At 34.0% G+C, this 12,042-nt stretch overlaps 3 protein-coding genes across 5 annotated transcripts; 2 read left to right on the top strand and 1 right to left on the bottom strand.

The window, feature by feature from the left end:
- Window positions 1–2,690: 2,690 nt before the first annotated feature.
- LOC110601089 (60S ribosomal protein L14-1) lies at window positions 2,691–4,409 on the bottom strand. The gene is made up of 5 exons (XM_021738098.2): window positions 4,283–4,409; window positions 4,086–4,187; window positions 3,363–3,492; window positions 3,144–3,256; window positions 2,691–2,904 (listed from the first exon to the last, which is right to left on the bottom strand). The coding sequence occupies exons 1-5, from the start codon at window positions 4,283–4,285 to the stop codon at window positions 2,848–2,850; spliced, it is 405 nt and encodes a 134-aa protein (XP_021593790.1). The 5' UTR covers window positions 4,286–4,409; the 3' UTR covers window positions 2,691–2,847.
- A 1,458-nt stretch (window positions 4,410–5,867) lies between these two features.
- LOC110601463 (cysteine-rich receptor-like protein kinase 26) lies at window positions 5,868–9,841 on the top strand. 3 transcript variants are annotated; one of them, XM_021738611.2, is made up of 7 exons: window positions 5,868–6,807; window positions 6,875–6,985; window positions 7,071–7,192; window positions 7,452–7,662; window positions 7,759–7,996; window positions 8,155–8,305; window positions 9,272–9,841. In XM_021738611.2, the coding sequence occupies exons 1-7, from the start codon at window positions 6,012–6,014 to the stop codon at window positions 9,305–9,307; spliced, it is 1,665 nt and encodes a 554-aa protein (XP_021594303.1). In that variant the 5' UTR covers window positions 5,868–6,011; the 3' UTR covers window positions 9,308–9,841. The 3 variants fall into 3 exon arrangements, with proteins under 3 accessions (XP_021594303.1, XP_021594302.1, XP_043806984.1); XM_021738610.2 differs by lacking the exon at window positions 9,272–9,841 and adding an exon at window positions 8,479–9,232; XM_043951049.1 differs by lacking the exon at window positions 9,272–9,841 and adding an exon at window positions 8,479–8,750 and having other exon boundaries at window positions 8,155–8,249.
- Window positions 9,842–11,046: 1,205 nt separating this feature from the next.
- LOC110601466 (dCTP pyrophosphatase 1) lies at window positions 11,047–11,695 on the top strand. The gene is made up of 2 exons (XM_021738615.2): window positions 11,047–11,225; window positions 11,347–11,695. Exons 1-2 carry the CDS (start codon window positions 11,082–11,084, stop codon window positions 11,569–11,571), a joined length of 369 nt encoding a protein of 122 aa, XP_021594307.1. The 5' UTR covers window positions 11,047–11,081; the 3' UTR covers window positions 11,572–11,695.
- Window positions 11,696–12,042: the final 347 nt, after the last annotated feature.

Consider the following 12,042-nt stretch of genomic DNA (forward strand, 5'->3'; position numbering starts at 1 on the left):
TAAACTCAAAAAAAGTTAAAAATTTTATTATTATCTGAAATTCACATACAATTTTAATAAATTTTCTTTTATTGAAAACTCATTTACATTCTAAGTTTTTTTTTATAAAATAAAAATTTGTGAATTAAATAATAGAATTTAAGATCTCTTAAATTTATTAAGATGTACTAATCACTAACTAAGCCTGTGAGTGTTATATTTTAAGTTTAAATTTAAAATTTATTTTAACTAAATAAATAAGATAATTTTAAATCTATATACTTTAAACTTTAATATAATATTAAAATTCAAATTAGTATATCCCTGGATACAGAAAGAACATAAAAATATTGCTGAGTGGTGAAATTTTACCTTCCTATGGCCAAGCTGGTAACCGTACTGGCATGTTGTGGCAATTTTTTTTCCTTAAAGGCAGATAGAATACACAACGCGATGAAAAACATAACACATTCTTTTGATCAAACTATGGCGATTTTACCAAGACTACATGCAAAGGAGCGATCGACCAGGCAACAACTTGCGAAGCTGAAGACAGAGAATCCATGGCTTCTCGGCTTGGATTTCTTATTTCTACACTACTTGCACTCCAGATGCTCCAATTTTGTCCTAATGGAATTTGGATGTCACTGTAATTTTGATTGTTGAATCTTCATAGGCTAATCAGATGTTATTGCCTTCTCTTACGATGAACTCAACACGACAAAAGGCCGCATTGACTCATCTTTCGATTTGTCCTCGCCACACTATTACAAGAGTTTCACCACCAAATTTACAACTAAAGGGCTAATTCTTTTAGGGTACATTTAATATTTGAATGTAATCAAATATTATATGAAATTTCATGGACTTCCTAAGGATATAGCAAAAATATTTTTAGACGATTTGAAAATTTATTAACTGATATACGGTTTTTTTTGTTTTTTCTCTCTCCATCTGAAATTGCATTCCATAAATCAAATGGGAAAACTTGTATTGGAGAGAACTCAAATTTGATTCAAAGAAAACAACCCAAAACATCTCAACTCAAGAATACAATCCAGCCCAACAATCGAATTCAATACCCCAACGGACCACAACCCATTCCAATAGATTCAAAACCATAAATTAAAAGTAAAAAAATCATCGGCAAAAACTACTTTGATATCCCATCTGCACCAACCATAGCACCGCCAAACCAAGCTCGAGCCGAACAACAATTTGATAGGAAAAACGAACGCTATTGAGAAACAATAACTAAACAAAAAAATTGACTGATGAGGAAAGTACCAACAAAAACCAGCAGAGTCACAACTTAATAGGATAATGGGAATACTCATCGATCGAACTCTCTACAGTTTAGGAAAAACTAGACATATCATGGCTTGGCCGTAGAAATTTTGGAGCCACCGCCATCACGGGCATGAAGCTCCTGTTAAGCCGATAATGAAAACTCTCATTTGAAAATAATTTCCAACCACCAAGCCAAGAGTCATAGTTTAATAGAATAATGGGAACACTCGTCGGCCGAACTCTCTGCAGCCTAAAAAAAGCCAGAGATATTATAACTTGGCCGTAGAAATTTCGGAGCCACCACCATAACGCGCATGAAACTCCTGTCAAGCCAACAATGAAAACTCTCATAAGAAAATAATTTCCAACCACCAAGCGACCAGCTATAAGATCTGCAACACATATCATCAAGATGCTAACCAACAGAAAAGAAGAAAAAAAATCAAGAACCTCGATAATCTAGTCAAAGAAACACAAGAAAACCCAACACATAAAAGAGACCTAAATCCCAAACTCAAAATAACCTTCCAAAAAAGGATCTTCCACATGAGCGTGAAATCTAAATCACCTAACGAAAAGAAGGCCGAAGTCGAAGCCCCTGATCACCAGTGCAAAACCACGATGTTGTCTCTACTCTTCTCTTTCTCTCTCTTCTTTTTCCTTATCTCCACTTCTAACTTATTATTAATGATATATAACTAAACTGTAAATTTTTCTAACACAATACACAAGTGTGCACACGCAGACGCTTGTTCACAGTGCAGAAACCGACAGTTTCCGTTTATAAACAGCCAACTCCAGCTGTAATTCAAAATGATTCAATAGAAGGTTCAAACCCAGACGGTTTAAGCCGGTCGGGGAGTTTAAAGAGCAATCTGGAGTGGACCAAACAATTCGACATTAAATGGCCACGAGTAAATAAAAATAAATTAAACCTATAAACAAATTATTTAATAAAATATATTAAACAAGTGAAAGGAGAGTAAATTTTTTTTTTTTGAAAAAAAAAGAGAGCTTTTAACTTAATATTATAAATCGAACCAGCAATTTCAAAACGAAACTGCAATGTAATAAGATTCAAAACCGCCAATTCATGATTTAAAAAAATCCTTGAACCTGAACCAACCACCAAGGTGGCAGGCTCATCATAAAGAAATTTCTGCCCTAGGTAATGTGCAGCATGGTTGCTGGTTCTTCGAACATATGCAAAACTGAGCAGAGGATAAAGATGCTGCCAAATCACTACATCATCGATGACCAAAGGGCAAGTCTTTCGCAAACCACGGCAAGAGAAAATGCACCATAATAAGAACTCAATGAATATGAGCTCTGCATTGCAGATAGACATATGCAAAGAAAAATATAAAACACTAAATGAAATCCCACATAAGAAAAGAAGCAAGCACAAGTACACGTCGAAGTAAAGGTTGCACAAACTCACAGCCAAAACTGCCATAAAGAAAGTTTTCCTTGGAACTGTTGTCAATATCAAAGTGAATACGAAACCAACTGGATAACATTCAAAAAATAACTTGCACAATGTTGATAACAAAATTGATAACTTAAAAATAAGAACTTTTAGACTGGATTCTCTTTCTTCAGCTTGGCCAGCTCTTGCCTAATCAATCCACCCCTCTGCACGTAAAAAATTTTAGAGGAAAAGTTAGCTTTGAGTAAAATGTGTGTATATATCCAACAACAAATTCGTGATGGTACAATGGGAATCCGGAAAACATCTAACTGGAATATCTTTCAAAGCACAACTAAGAAATAACAAGTTAACTGATAAAGAAAAGCATTCCACTTCCAAAATTCGCATAAAGACAACAAGTGTAATATGAGGAGCAATCTTTTCTTAAAGAACTATGACCAACCTTGATCTTGGCTAACATCAACTTGAATCTATCGAAGTCGTTGAGAGCTGCCCTTTTCTTCTGGACGATAAGCTTTCTACCCCATGAGCTATTCTCCCACTTGTTCTTAACATCTTCCAACACAAGAATATGCAATTGAATACAGAATATACAATTGAACAAAGGATAGGGATCAAGCAGAAATCAGAAGCAGATGTGTACAGAAAGTGTTGTCCTTACCAGCCTTCTCCATAGCTTCAATTAAATTTTTCTTTTTTGGAACCCTGTTAATGTCGATCTTGATATCAGTGAGTGAAAGCCTCTTAAAGTTCATTTGGCTCCTCACCATATCTGGGGCATCAACTAGAGCCTGTCAAGAAAAAAAACACACAAACAAAAGCTTTAGAAAACCACCATTCATGTTCAGCAACTCCTAAATAGAATTACTATTGCTAAGCATTGAAATATACACAAAAAGGATTACACTTAAGAAGCACCCTGACACCATCAAGGGTGGTTAAGGTGGAATCCTAGCAGGTTGTTAAGTAGGCGAAATCTAAGACCTATCTCCATATTCAGACTGAGGACGCTGGAAGTGAGTCTCCTGCCTTTACCATCAACCAACCCCCATTACGTTTACAAACAACACAACAACGAGTTTCTCTCGAGAAATACAAGTGCGCAGATGCTAAAATTCTATAGTAAATAGATAAACACACAGATATTGCTACACAACCAAATAACACAAGGAAATACTACAGAAACACCGAAACAACTTTCGGTTAGCATATAATTATTGTATCACTGCATAAAGTCAAATGGCTAACCTAGACTGCGGAACAATTTGAAGAAAAAAAATACTTAAATCATCTACCTAAGTTTAATTGGCTGTTAGATCAAAACAACTCGAAGTCCAGAATATGATTCCTCTTTCGTTTAACAGAAATGTATAGCAATACATACTCGGTTCTGGTCGATAACATCGACAATGACAACGAGCTTTCCGTAGTCTTTGCCATAGTTAACGAGAGCGACCCTCCCGATCTCCACGTATCTCTTGAACGGCTGCACAATATCAGCATAAATATCTAAATGAGATGAATAATAAACAAATCTGCTCAGGGAAATCTGACAGAATTGTTAACGGAGCAAGGACTCACCATCTTGAACTCTGGAGGTGTGTGAGCTGGGGAAGCAGAAAGAGGCAGAGAAGATGGAAGGGGTTAGGGTTTTTTTCACATATATGACTAGGGTGTTTTTTTATAGAGCGTTGCGAACCGTCAGATCAAGGGTTATTTATTTATTTTTTCATTTTTTAATATTCGAGATTAATGAGTTGGGCTGGGCCACGTTTTGTGACATTTGGAGGCAACCTACTTGGGCCAACTTTTTGTAGCTCGATCCGGCTGTCAAACAAAACGAAGAATTCTACCCAGGGGCGGAAATGGAAAATGGTGGTCTCAATTCCCATTTTGATTTTATATGTTTTTGTTAAATCTTTTTTTTAATGTTTTTGTTAAATCTGAATCTAAACAAATAATTATTTTTAAAAAATTTATAATTTTAATTTATAATACAATCAATTTGTGTCCGAAATAGTATTAATCCATTCATTTTTACGAATTTCATTTTAATGTTAACTTTAAACCAGATGATATCACAATTTGAAAAATGTAAATTTAATTTATATAAATTTAAAAAATATTAAAGTAGATATCATATGTTTTTTCTGGAGAAATTCATTTACTTATATCTTAAAAATATCTTGATCTATAATGTATTATGACTAAATAAGTATTTTTCTTATAACTTTCTAATTTTAGAATATATGTTTATATTTAGAATATTATTATTTTTATATTCCATAAAATAAAATAAAAAAAGATAAATAATTTTACATAAAAATCAAGAGAAAAAGAGAAGAGCGACTGACTTGGAAAGATTAGAAATAATTATTTATTAGGTTATTTCATTGCTAAATGTAATCAAATCATATTAAAAATGATTTGTATGTTATATAATCGAATTTTAAATGAATTTAAATTTTAAAAATAATAGTTATATCATATCAAATAAGATTTGAATTTTATGTATTAAGTATTTATTATTTATGAAAAATATTTTAGAACATTTAAAAAATTCAGTTAACATAAAATATTTTTAATAAATTTTTTCTTTTTGAGAGAAAGTATTTTTATTAAAATTTTTTATATAAATTTATTAATATATTTTATTTTTTTAAATTAAAATTAGATAATAGAAAGTAAATTATTTTATTAAATAATATTTTATATGAAAAATATTTTTCATAAAAAAACACTTTTTATGGAATTTTTTTTTAAAATATAAATTATTTTTTTATAAATAAACGGATACTAAATATCTAAATATTTAAATTGGTTTATATATAATAATATTTATATTGTTTTATACATATTTTATAGTAAATAAAACAAACTTAATATCTAATTTAACTGTGAAGATTTTAAAATATAAAATTAATCATTCACATTATATTTTATTTAAATTATTAAATTAAAATTTATAAAATTAAAACGTCATTATGACAAATGACAACTCGTTATTAATCTATATTTTAAAAGTCAATCCTCGTTGACTCCTATCTATAACAACAAATGGCGATTTCTCTTTGAAGATTTTTGCTTTCACACGCATATATGTAGTCAACGATTACAAGTTGAGACACTAATTTTTTATACTATTGCCTATTGGGATTGGGATGTGCCTCGGGTCCAATACGTTGCAAGACTCTGGAAAGATAGCACCACCATTGGTCCACTTTATTTTCTTCCAATTGAAGCCATCCTTCAGCCACCAGAGATTTCTATTATAAGCATAGAAATTGCAAGTTAAAAGTATATTCCTGAAATGGGAATTCCAAGTTTAGTTCTCCTCCTCTTTCCTATGATCTTAATTTCAGAGTCACAATTGTGTTCAAATTGGGGAACCTATTCGGCTAACAGTCCCTACTCTAAAAATCTCAACACAGTGCTCTCTTCTCTGCCTTCAAATATCACAGAGAATGGCGGTTTTTACAATGCCACAGCAGGCCACGACCCTGACAAAGTTTATGCATCAAGTCTTTGTAGAGGAGACCTTTCCTCGAACAGGTGCTACAAGTGCATTAACTCCACAATCCAGGGAATTATAGAGCAGTGTCCTAATCAAAAAGAAGCAATCATGTGGGGTGACGCTACTACATGTATGATAAGGTACTCAAATCGTAAGATTTTTGGCAGGATGGAGTTGACTCCTTCACAGTGTGTGCCTAATCCGAATAATAAAACTGGAGACTACTCCCAATTCAATGAAACGCTGTATGATTTGATGGGCAGACTCACAACACATGCTTCTTCAGGTTCTTCTGGGTTAAAGTTTGCAACAGGAAGCTCAGATGGTGTGTTTGGGCTGGTGCAGTGCAGCCCAGACATATCGAAGGCTGATTGCAGCGTTTGCCTACAAGGGGCGATGGGAGAAGGATGTGGGTTTGGAATGGAAGGGGGAAGACTTCTTAGCCCTAGCTGCATACTTTGGTTTGAGAACTTCAAATTTTATGACTCTACTGCTGACACTGTTGATTCATCACAAGTCCCTCCAACACCTGTAGTCAATTCTCCTCCTCCTATAGCCAATTTTTCTCCACCTTCTCAGTCAATAACAAAAGGTACGTTGAAGGAGAACCCAGAAAGATGCATTCAACTAGTGCTTGATAAAAATTTATAATCTTGCAGGAACATCTCAAGTTGTTTCTAAAATTATTGTGCCTATAATCGTTACGTTAGTGATATTGATCACTATCACTTGCGCCCTTTTGCGAAAGAGGTTGAAGCATAAAGTTGAAAGTGAGTCAACTAAATTGCTAGAGAAGTTAACACGAATAAAAGCATTGTAATTCCCTGCTAATTTTCATCTGTTAATTTGGGTCAGATGATGATACAATCAAAAGACTGGAATCATTGCAATTTGAATTTAGCATAATAAAAGCAGCAACAGATAACTTCTCTGATAATAATAAGCTTGGACAAGGAGGATTTGGTTCAGTTTACAAGGTAAACAAAACATTATTTTCATAGTGACAATGCTTCAGCTTCCTGTAAAATTGAATATGATGCTACTGCTAGTTTTCTAAGAATTGTGGTAGTTTGTCAAGGTAACTTGGCATGTTAACATAGATCAGTAATGATCCAAAAGAATTGAGATCATTAAAGAAGTTACCTTAACATTCTTACAAGTATTACCTTAATCTCATTTCTTCAAGAACATCAAGTGTAAAAAGCATGAAGTGACTTCTCTTGTGTACAACTTCAGGGCGTGCTGCCAAATGGACGAGATATTGCTGTGAAGAGGTTATCTGAATGTTCTGCTCAAGGTGAAGAAGAATTCAAGAATGAGATTTTGTTGGTGGCTAAGCTCCAACATAGAAATCTTGTTAGCCTTTTAGGTTTCTGCTCAGAAGGAACAGAAAGGATCCTTGTTTATGAGTTTGCGAGGAATGGCAGCCTTGATCATGTCATATTTGGTATTATCTGACTCTCACTATCAAGACATGATTTAACATCTACTTAGCGTCTTTCAATGCAATTACTAATTCATTTTAATCTAATGCAACTCACAGATGCAACTAGGAGTGCCCAATTAAATTGGGAAATGCGTTATAAAATCATAAATGGCATTGCTCGGGGGATTCTCTACCTTCATGAAGATTCACGCCTTAAGATCATCCATCGCGATTTGAAAGCAAATAATGTGTTGTTAGATGAAGAGATGAACCCTAAAATTTCAGATTTTGGTTTGGCAAGACTCTTTGTTTTGGATCAAACCCAATGCATTACCAGAAGAGTTGCAGGAACTTAGTAAGTAACAAACCATGCTTGCTGCTGATGCTCAACTGTCCTAGCAATTGCACACTGTTCCTAAAGAAAAAATGGATAATTCTTGCACTGTGACCTTACAAGACAGAATTATCATAAATAGTTAAATTCACTAGCATCTCCTTGTTGACGTTGTGCAGTGGATATATGGCTCCAGAGTATGCCTCGCAAAATCGATTCTCAGCGAAATCAGATGTCTTTAGCTTTGGCGTCTTAGTTCTAGAGATAGTCACTGGTAAGAAGAACAGCTGGTTGAGTAATTCAAATGAATTAGAGCATCTTTTAAGCCAGGTAAGTTGCCTATTAGTTTAGCTATGTAATAATCAGGATTTCTGTGATTAGCCCTGCTTTTTATGGAAAAGCACTATGCATTATTTCCATCTCTCTCCTTTTTCTTTTCTTTGATGATTTAATTTAAGAACTAAACTTGAGTCTGATTATCTGAATCAACCCACAATATTCAGGCATGGAAGAATTGGAGAAAAAGAACAATTTCAAATCTGATCGACAATACACTAAGGAATGGTTCAACAAGTGGCATAATCAGATGCATACACATTGGATTATTATGTGTTCAAGAAAATGCAGCAGATAGACCCACCATGGCATCAGTTGTTCTAATGCTTAGTAGCCATTCCCTAAGTCTACCAGAACCTTCACAACCTGGATTTCTCATGTACAGTAACACAAACTCAGGCATGCCTGCATTGGAGTCTACGTCAGGGACTACCACATCAAGCCATTCCTTGGAAAACCCTGAAAAAACTACTTACTTGTCTGTAAACTGAAAATTTCAACGACTAATCAATGCCACTATAGTGCGGTGTGACATAGCATTACAAAATATGATTATGTGTTTTGAATATCATGTATTCATCAGAACATATAAACATCTGTCCCTCATTATATAAAATACAAGAGAAATAGCTCAAGATTGGGATGGCTTAAAGTTGGTGGATCTTCTATCCTCTTTAAATTAAGTCTGATAATTTATTATAATATGATTTAAACGAGACCCACCATCACAATTTGTCATAATAAAACTATCGTTAGTTATATTTTTATAATTTCTTTCAATTTTGAGGGCCTCTTTACATATCTAAATGCTAAGTGGTAACTGTTGACTAAATGATTTATTCCATGCATTATGTTGATGTGAACTGTACAATTCTGAGACACTGGTACAAGTCTGCTACATGAGAGGACATGTAGATCTCAATATTGATATACAATTGTTTGATTTCAAGCTGATTTCAGGTTTTTGGGGTGCTTTTATTGAGACATCTAAAGTGAACTTCCACTGAACAGGCAGTTAAAAAACATTAGGATGAACCACCCTACTGGGAAAGTACTAAACTGAACTATACGAGGAATGGAACCCAGCCGGGCCCCTTATATTCTCCGACAAGAAGAACCGACTCATAATTGTACTAATAACCAGGAAGAATAAGCACAGCATGTAAGTCTGCCATTTTGCTCCACTGATTGATCTTTTTCCCCAAAGTCAGTAGCTAATTATTGTTCCTTATAATAAAAAGTTTGATATATATATTGTTGGTTATTCATTGTTTAGCGACTGTTCGACATTGGGGTTTGGTTTGAAGGAGCAAAACTACTTTTCAGGGAAAAAGAAACACCAGGTTTCATCCTAAAACAGAAAGCTTGTTTATCAGTAATAATTTGCACGAGGGCTTCAAAGTTGAAATCTTTGAAGTAGAACTGATCGTCTTATATAAAATTATTATAGAATTCGTGAAAGCTAGCTTCGAGAAATTTCATAATTCAGAATCGTTGAATTGTATTACTGGAAAGCTAGTTCGCAATTTTAATCTGATTATATCTTTCAGGAAAAAAAAAAAAAAAAAAAAGAAGAAGTTGCTGCCTCTTTACAAAAGCATAATGATTCAGGAACTTGAAAAAAAAGAAAGGAAGAAGAAAACAACATGCAACTGGGTACAAATGTTTGCCACCTAATTGAATTATTGATTGAACCTGGCTCAGAGTGGTGGTAGAACCAGTTTACCTTCCTTGTTTTTTTCCTCCCAAAAAGGTGAACTGCAAATTGCAGGTGCGCAAATGTAGCGTTTGAGATTCTTTAATTAATTCTATCTCTTAAATGATTAAGACATATGGTAACATTATGTAATGATGAGCAGCTTATCTCTAACTTACTCAATGCCGATTGAGACTTCCAGTCTTGCATAAACAAATAATAATCTACTATAATCACCAATCTGTCGGCTTCATATGTTCATTATTGCAAGAACCTCTTCATGTCGTATGACTTTAATTAGGTTGATGGAATACTGGAGTTAGCACTTAGTATGGTTACGGAGTAGTACGGTTATGTCGTAAAGCATGTGCCTTTTTCTAAATTTAGCAGATTAAGTTTGCTATTAATGTAATCATACTAAAATGACCTCCTAAACCAAAACAGTTGCAAAATTACAAATGAATGACATATATGGGTTGTTGAGAATGTGCTAACGTAGAATTCTCACTGTGTGTTTTAATTTTATTATATTGCATTACAATACCAAACATGGCCTTAGAGTACATGAGTTGAGTGAAAAATATATGAAACGGAAATGGGTTGCAATCTTACTACTAAGATTTTGAGTTGACAATGTTATTAAACCCGTGAATGTGTTTTTCTACAGAACCCATCAAGAAAGATCTTCTTCACCTGCTTTGCGCTTCTCAAATCTCTAATAGGTAGAAAATGTCTCCCACAGCTATTGGCGTTGCCTTGGAATCAAGTTTATTTAGCTCATGTCATCCTTTGTTTCAAAGATAAGCTATGGTTAGAATAGAATATTACTGTCCGAAATTAGGTACTGAATAGTTGGCCATTTTGCATGGTGGGGACTGCAAGGAAACTCAAGTACAAATCATAAAGAAGGCATTTTTTTTTCTGCCTTATTGCCCTATCCTTTCATTTTTACTTGCAAATATACATGTATGTGGAGAAACATCGTATTCTTTTTATTTTATTTTATTTTTCTCATTTCCCTATAAGAATCCCTCTTGTCTCCAAAATGACTGCACACCCGAAAAGAGTTGAAACATGGGGGAAGGAGGAGGAGAAGAGGTTGCAGAAGAGAAAGTAACAGACATCAGTCTTAAAGAGCTTGCAAAGAAACTGGAGGAATTTGCCAAGGCCAGAGACTGGGAAAAGTACCACAGCCCAAGGAATCTTCTTCTTGCTATGGTAAACTTCCTTGCCCCTTCTCGCATCTCCAGATCCTTCATGTTACTTTTTATACACAGTTGCTAGCTCATGATCTTGCTTTCTTTCCATCTTTTCACTCTTTAATTTCTTTGATGGGTAGGTTGGCGAAGTAGGAGAGCTATCAGAAATATTCCAGTGGAAGGGAGAGGTAGACAAAGGGCTGCCCAATTGGGAGGAATCAGATAAGGAGCATCTAGGAGAAGAGTTATCTGATGTGCTGTTATACCTCGTTAGATTGGCTGATATATGTGGCATTGATCTTGGTGATGTTGCAACCAAGAAAATTGTCAAGAACTCTATCAAATACCCACCTAAGATCTGCTAGACTAGTATTAATAATGAGAGAATTTTTGAGCAATGCCACTTGTTTCTTTCCTTTTTGGGCTAATTTTAAAGGAACGTTTTCATGGAACCTCTGTAGAGAATTAATAAAGCAGCCTTCTTCTTTATTGAGCTTTGCACCTTTATTTCAATGCTAAAAAAGCTGGTAGCTGTTTTTACGACCTCGTCCGATCATTGAAACTGGTTAATACTTATCATTAATATTCAAAGACAGTTAAGAGATACATATCTTTTTATGTAGAATTAAAATATTTGCGATTGTTAATATTAATCTATAAAATTCATTTTCAATATTAAAATTAATATACCAAATTTCACACAGTATAAATTATAAATTAAATGTAATATCATTTATTCAGATAAACAATTAAGGCTCATGTTAGAAATTAGAAGGGTTCACCCATGTAAATCAGCTTAATTTCATCAATATTTGAGTTAGATATAAGATTAGTGA

The sequence above is a fragment of the Manihot esculenta genome, chromosome 15, assembly GCF_001659605.2.
Source record: "Manihot esculenta cultivar AM560-2 chromosome 15, M.esculenta_v8, whole genome shotgun sequence".
Taxonomy (NCBI): Eukaryota; Viridiplantae; Streptophyta; class Magnoliopsida; order Malpighiales; family Euphorbiaceae; genus Manihot; species Manihot esculenta.

Excerpts from the sequence above, each read along its gene's own strand:
- LOC110601089 (XM_021738098.2), bottom strand. Across the intron at positions 3,257-3,362 it reads TGAAGCTATGGAGAAGGCTG|ATGTTAAGAACAAGTGGGAG; the intron begins GTAAGGACAACA and ends TTGTGTTGGAAG. Across the intron at positions 2,905-3,143 it reads TGATGTTAGCCAAGATCAAG|AGGGGTGGATTGATTAGGCA; the intron begins GTTGGTCATAGT and ends TTTTACGTGCAG.
- LOC110601466 (XM_021738615.2), top strand. The coding sequence starts at position 11,082 with ATGGGGGAAGGAGGAGGAGAAGAGGTTGCAGAAGAGAAAGTAACAGAC. Across the intron at positions 11,226-11,346 it reads GGAATCTTCTTCTTGCTATG|GTTGGCGAAGTAGGAGAGCT; the intron begins GTAAACTTCCTT and ends TTTGATGGGTAG.
- LOC110601463 (XM_021738610.2), top strand. The coding sequence starts at position 6,012 with ATGGGAATTCCAAGTTTAGTTCTCCTCCTCTTTCCTATGATCTTAATT. Across the intron at positions 6,986-7,070 it reads GTTGAAGCATAAAGTTGAAA|ATGATGATACAATCAAAAGA; the intron begins GTGAGTCAACTA and ends AATTTGGGTCAG. Across the intron at positions 7,997-8,154 it reads AGAAGAGTTGCAGGAACTTA|TGGATATATGGCTCCAGAGT; the intron begins GTAAGTAACAAA and ends GACGTTGTGCAG.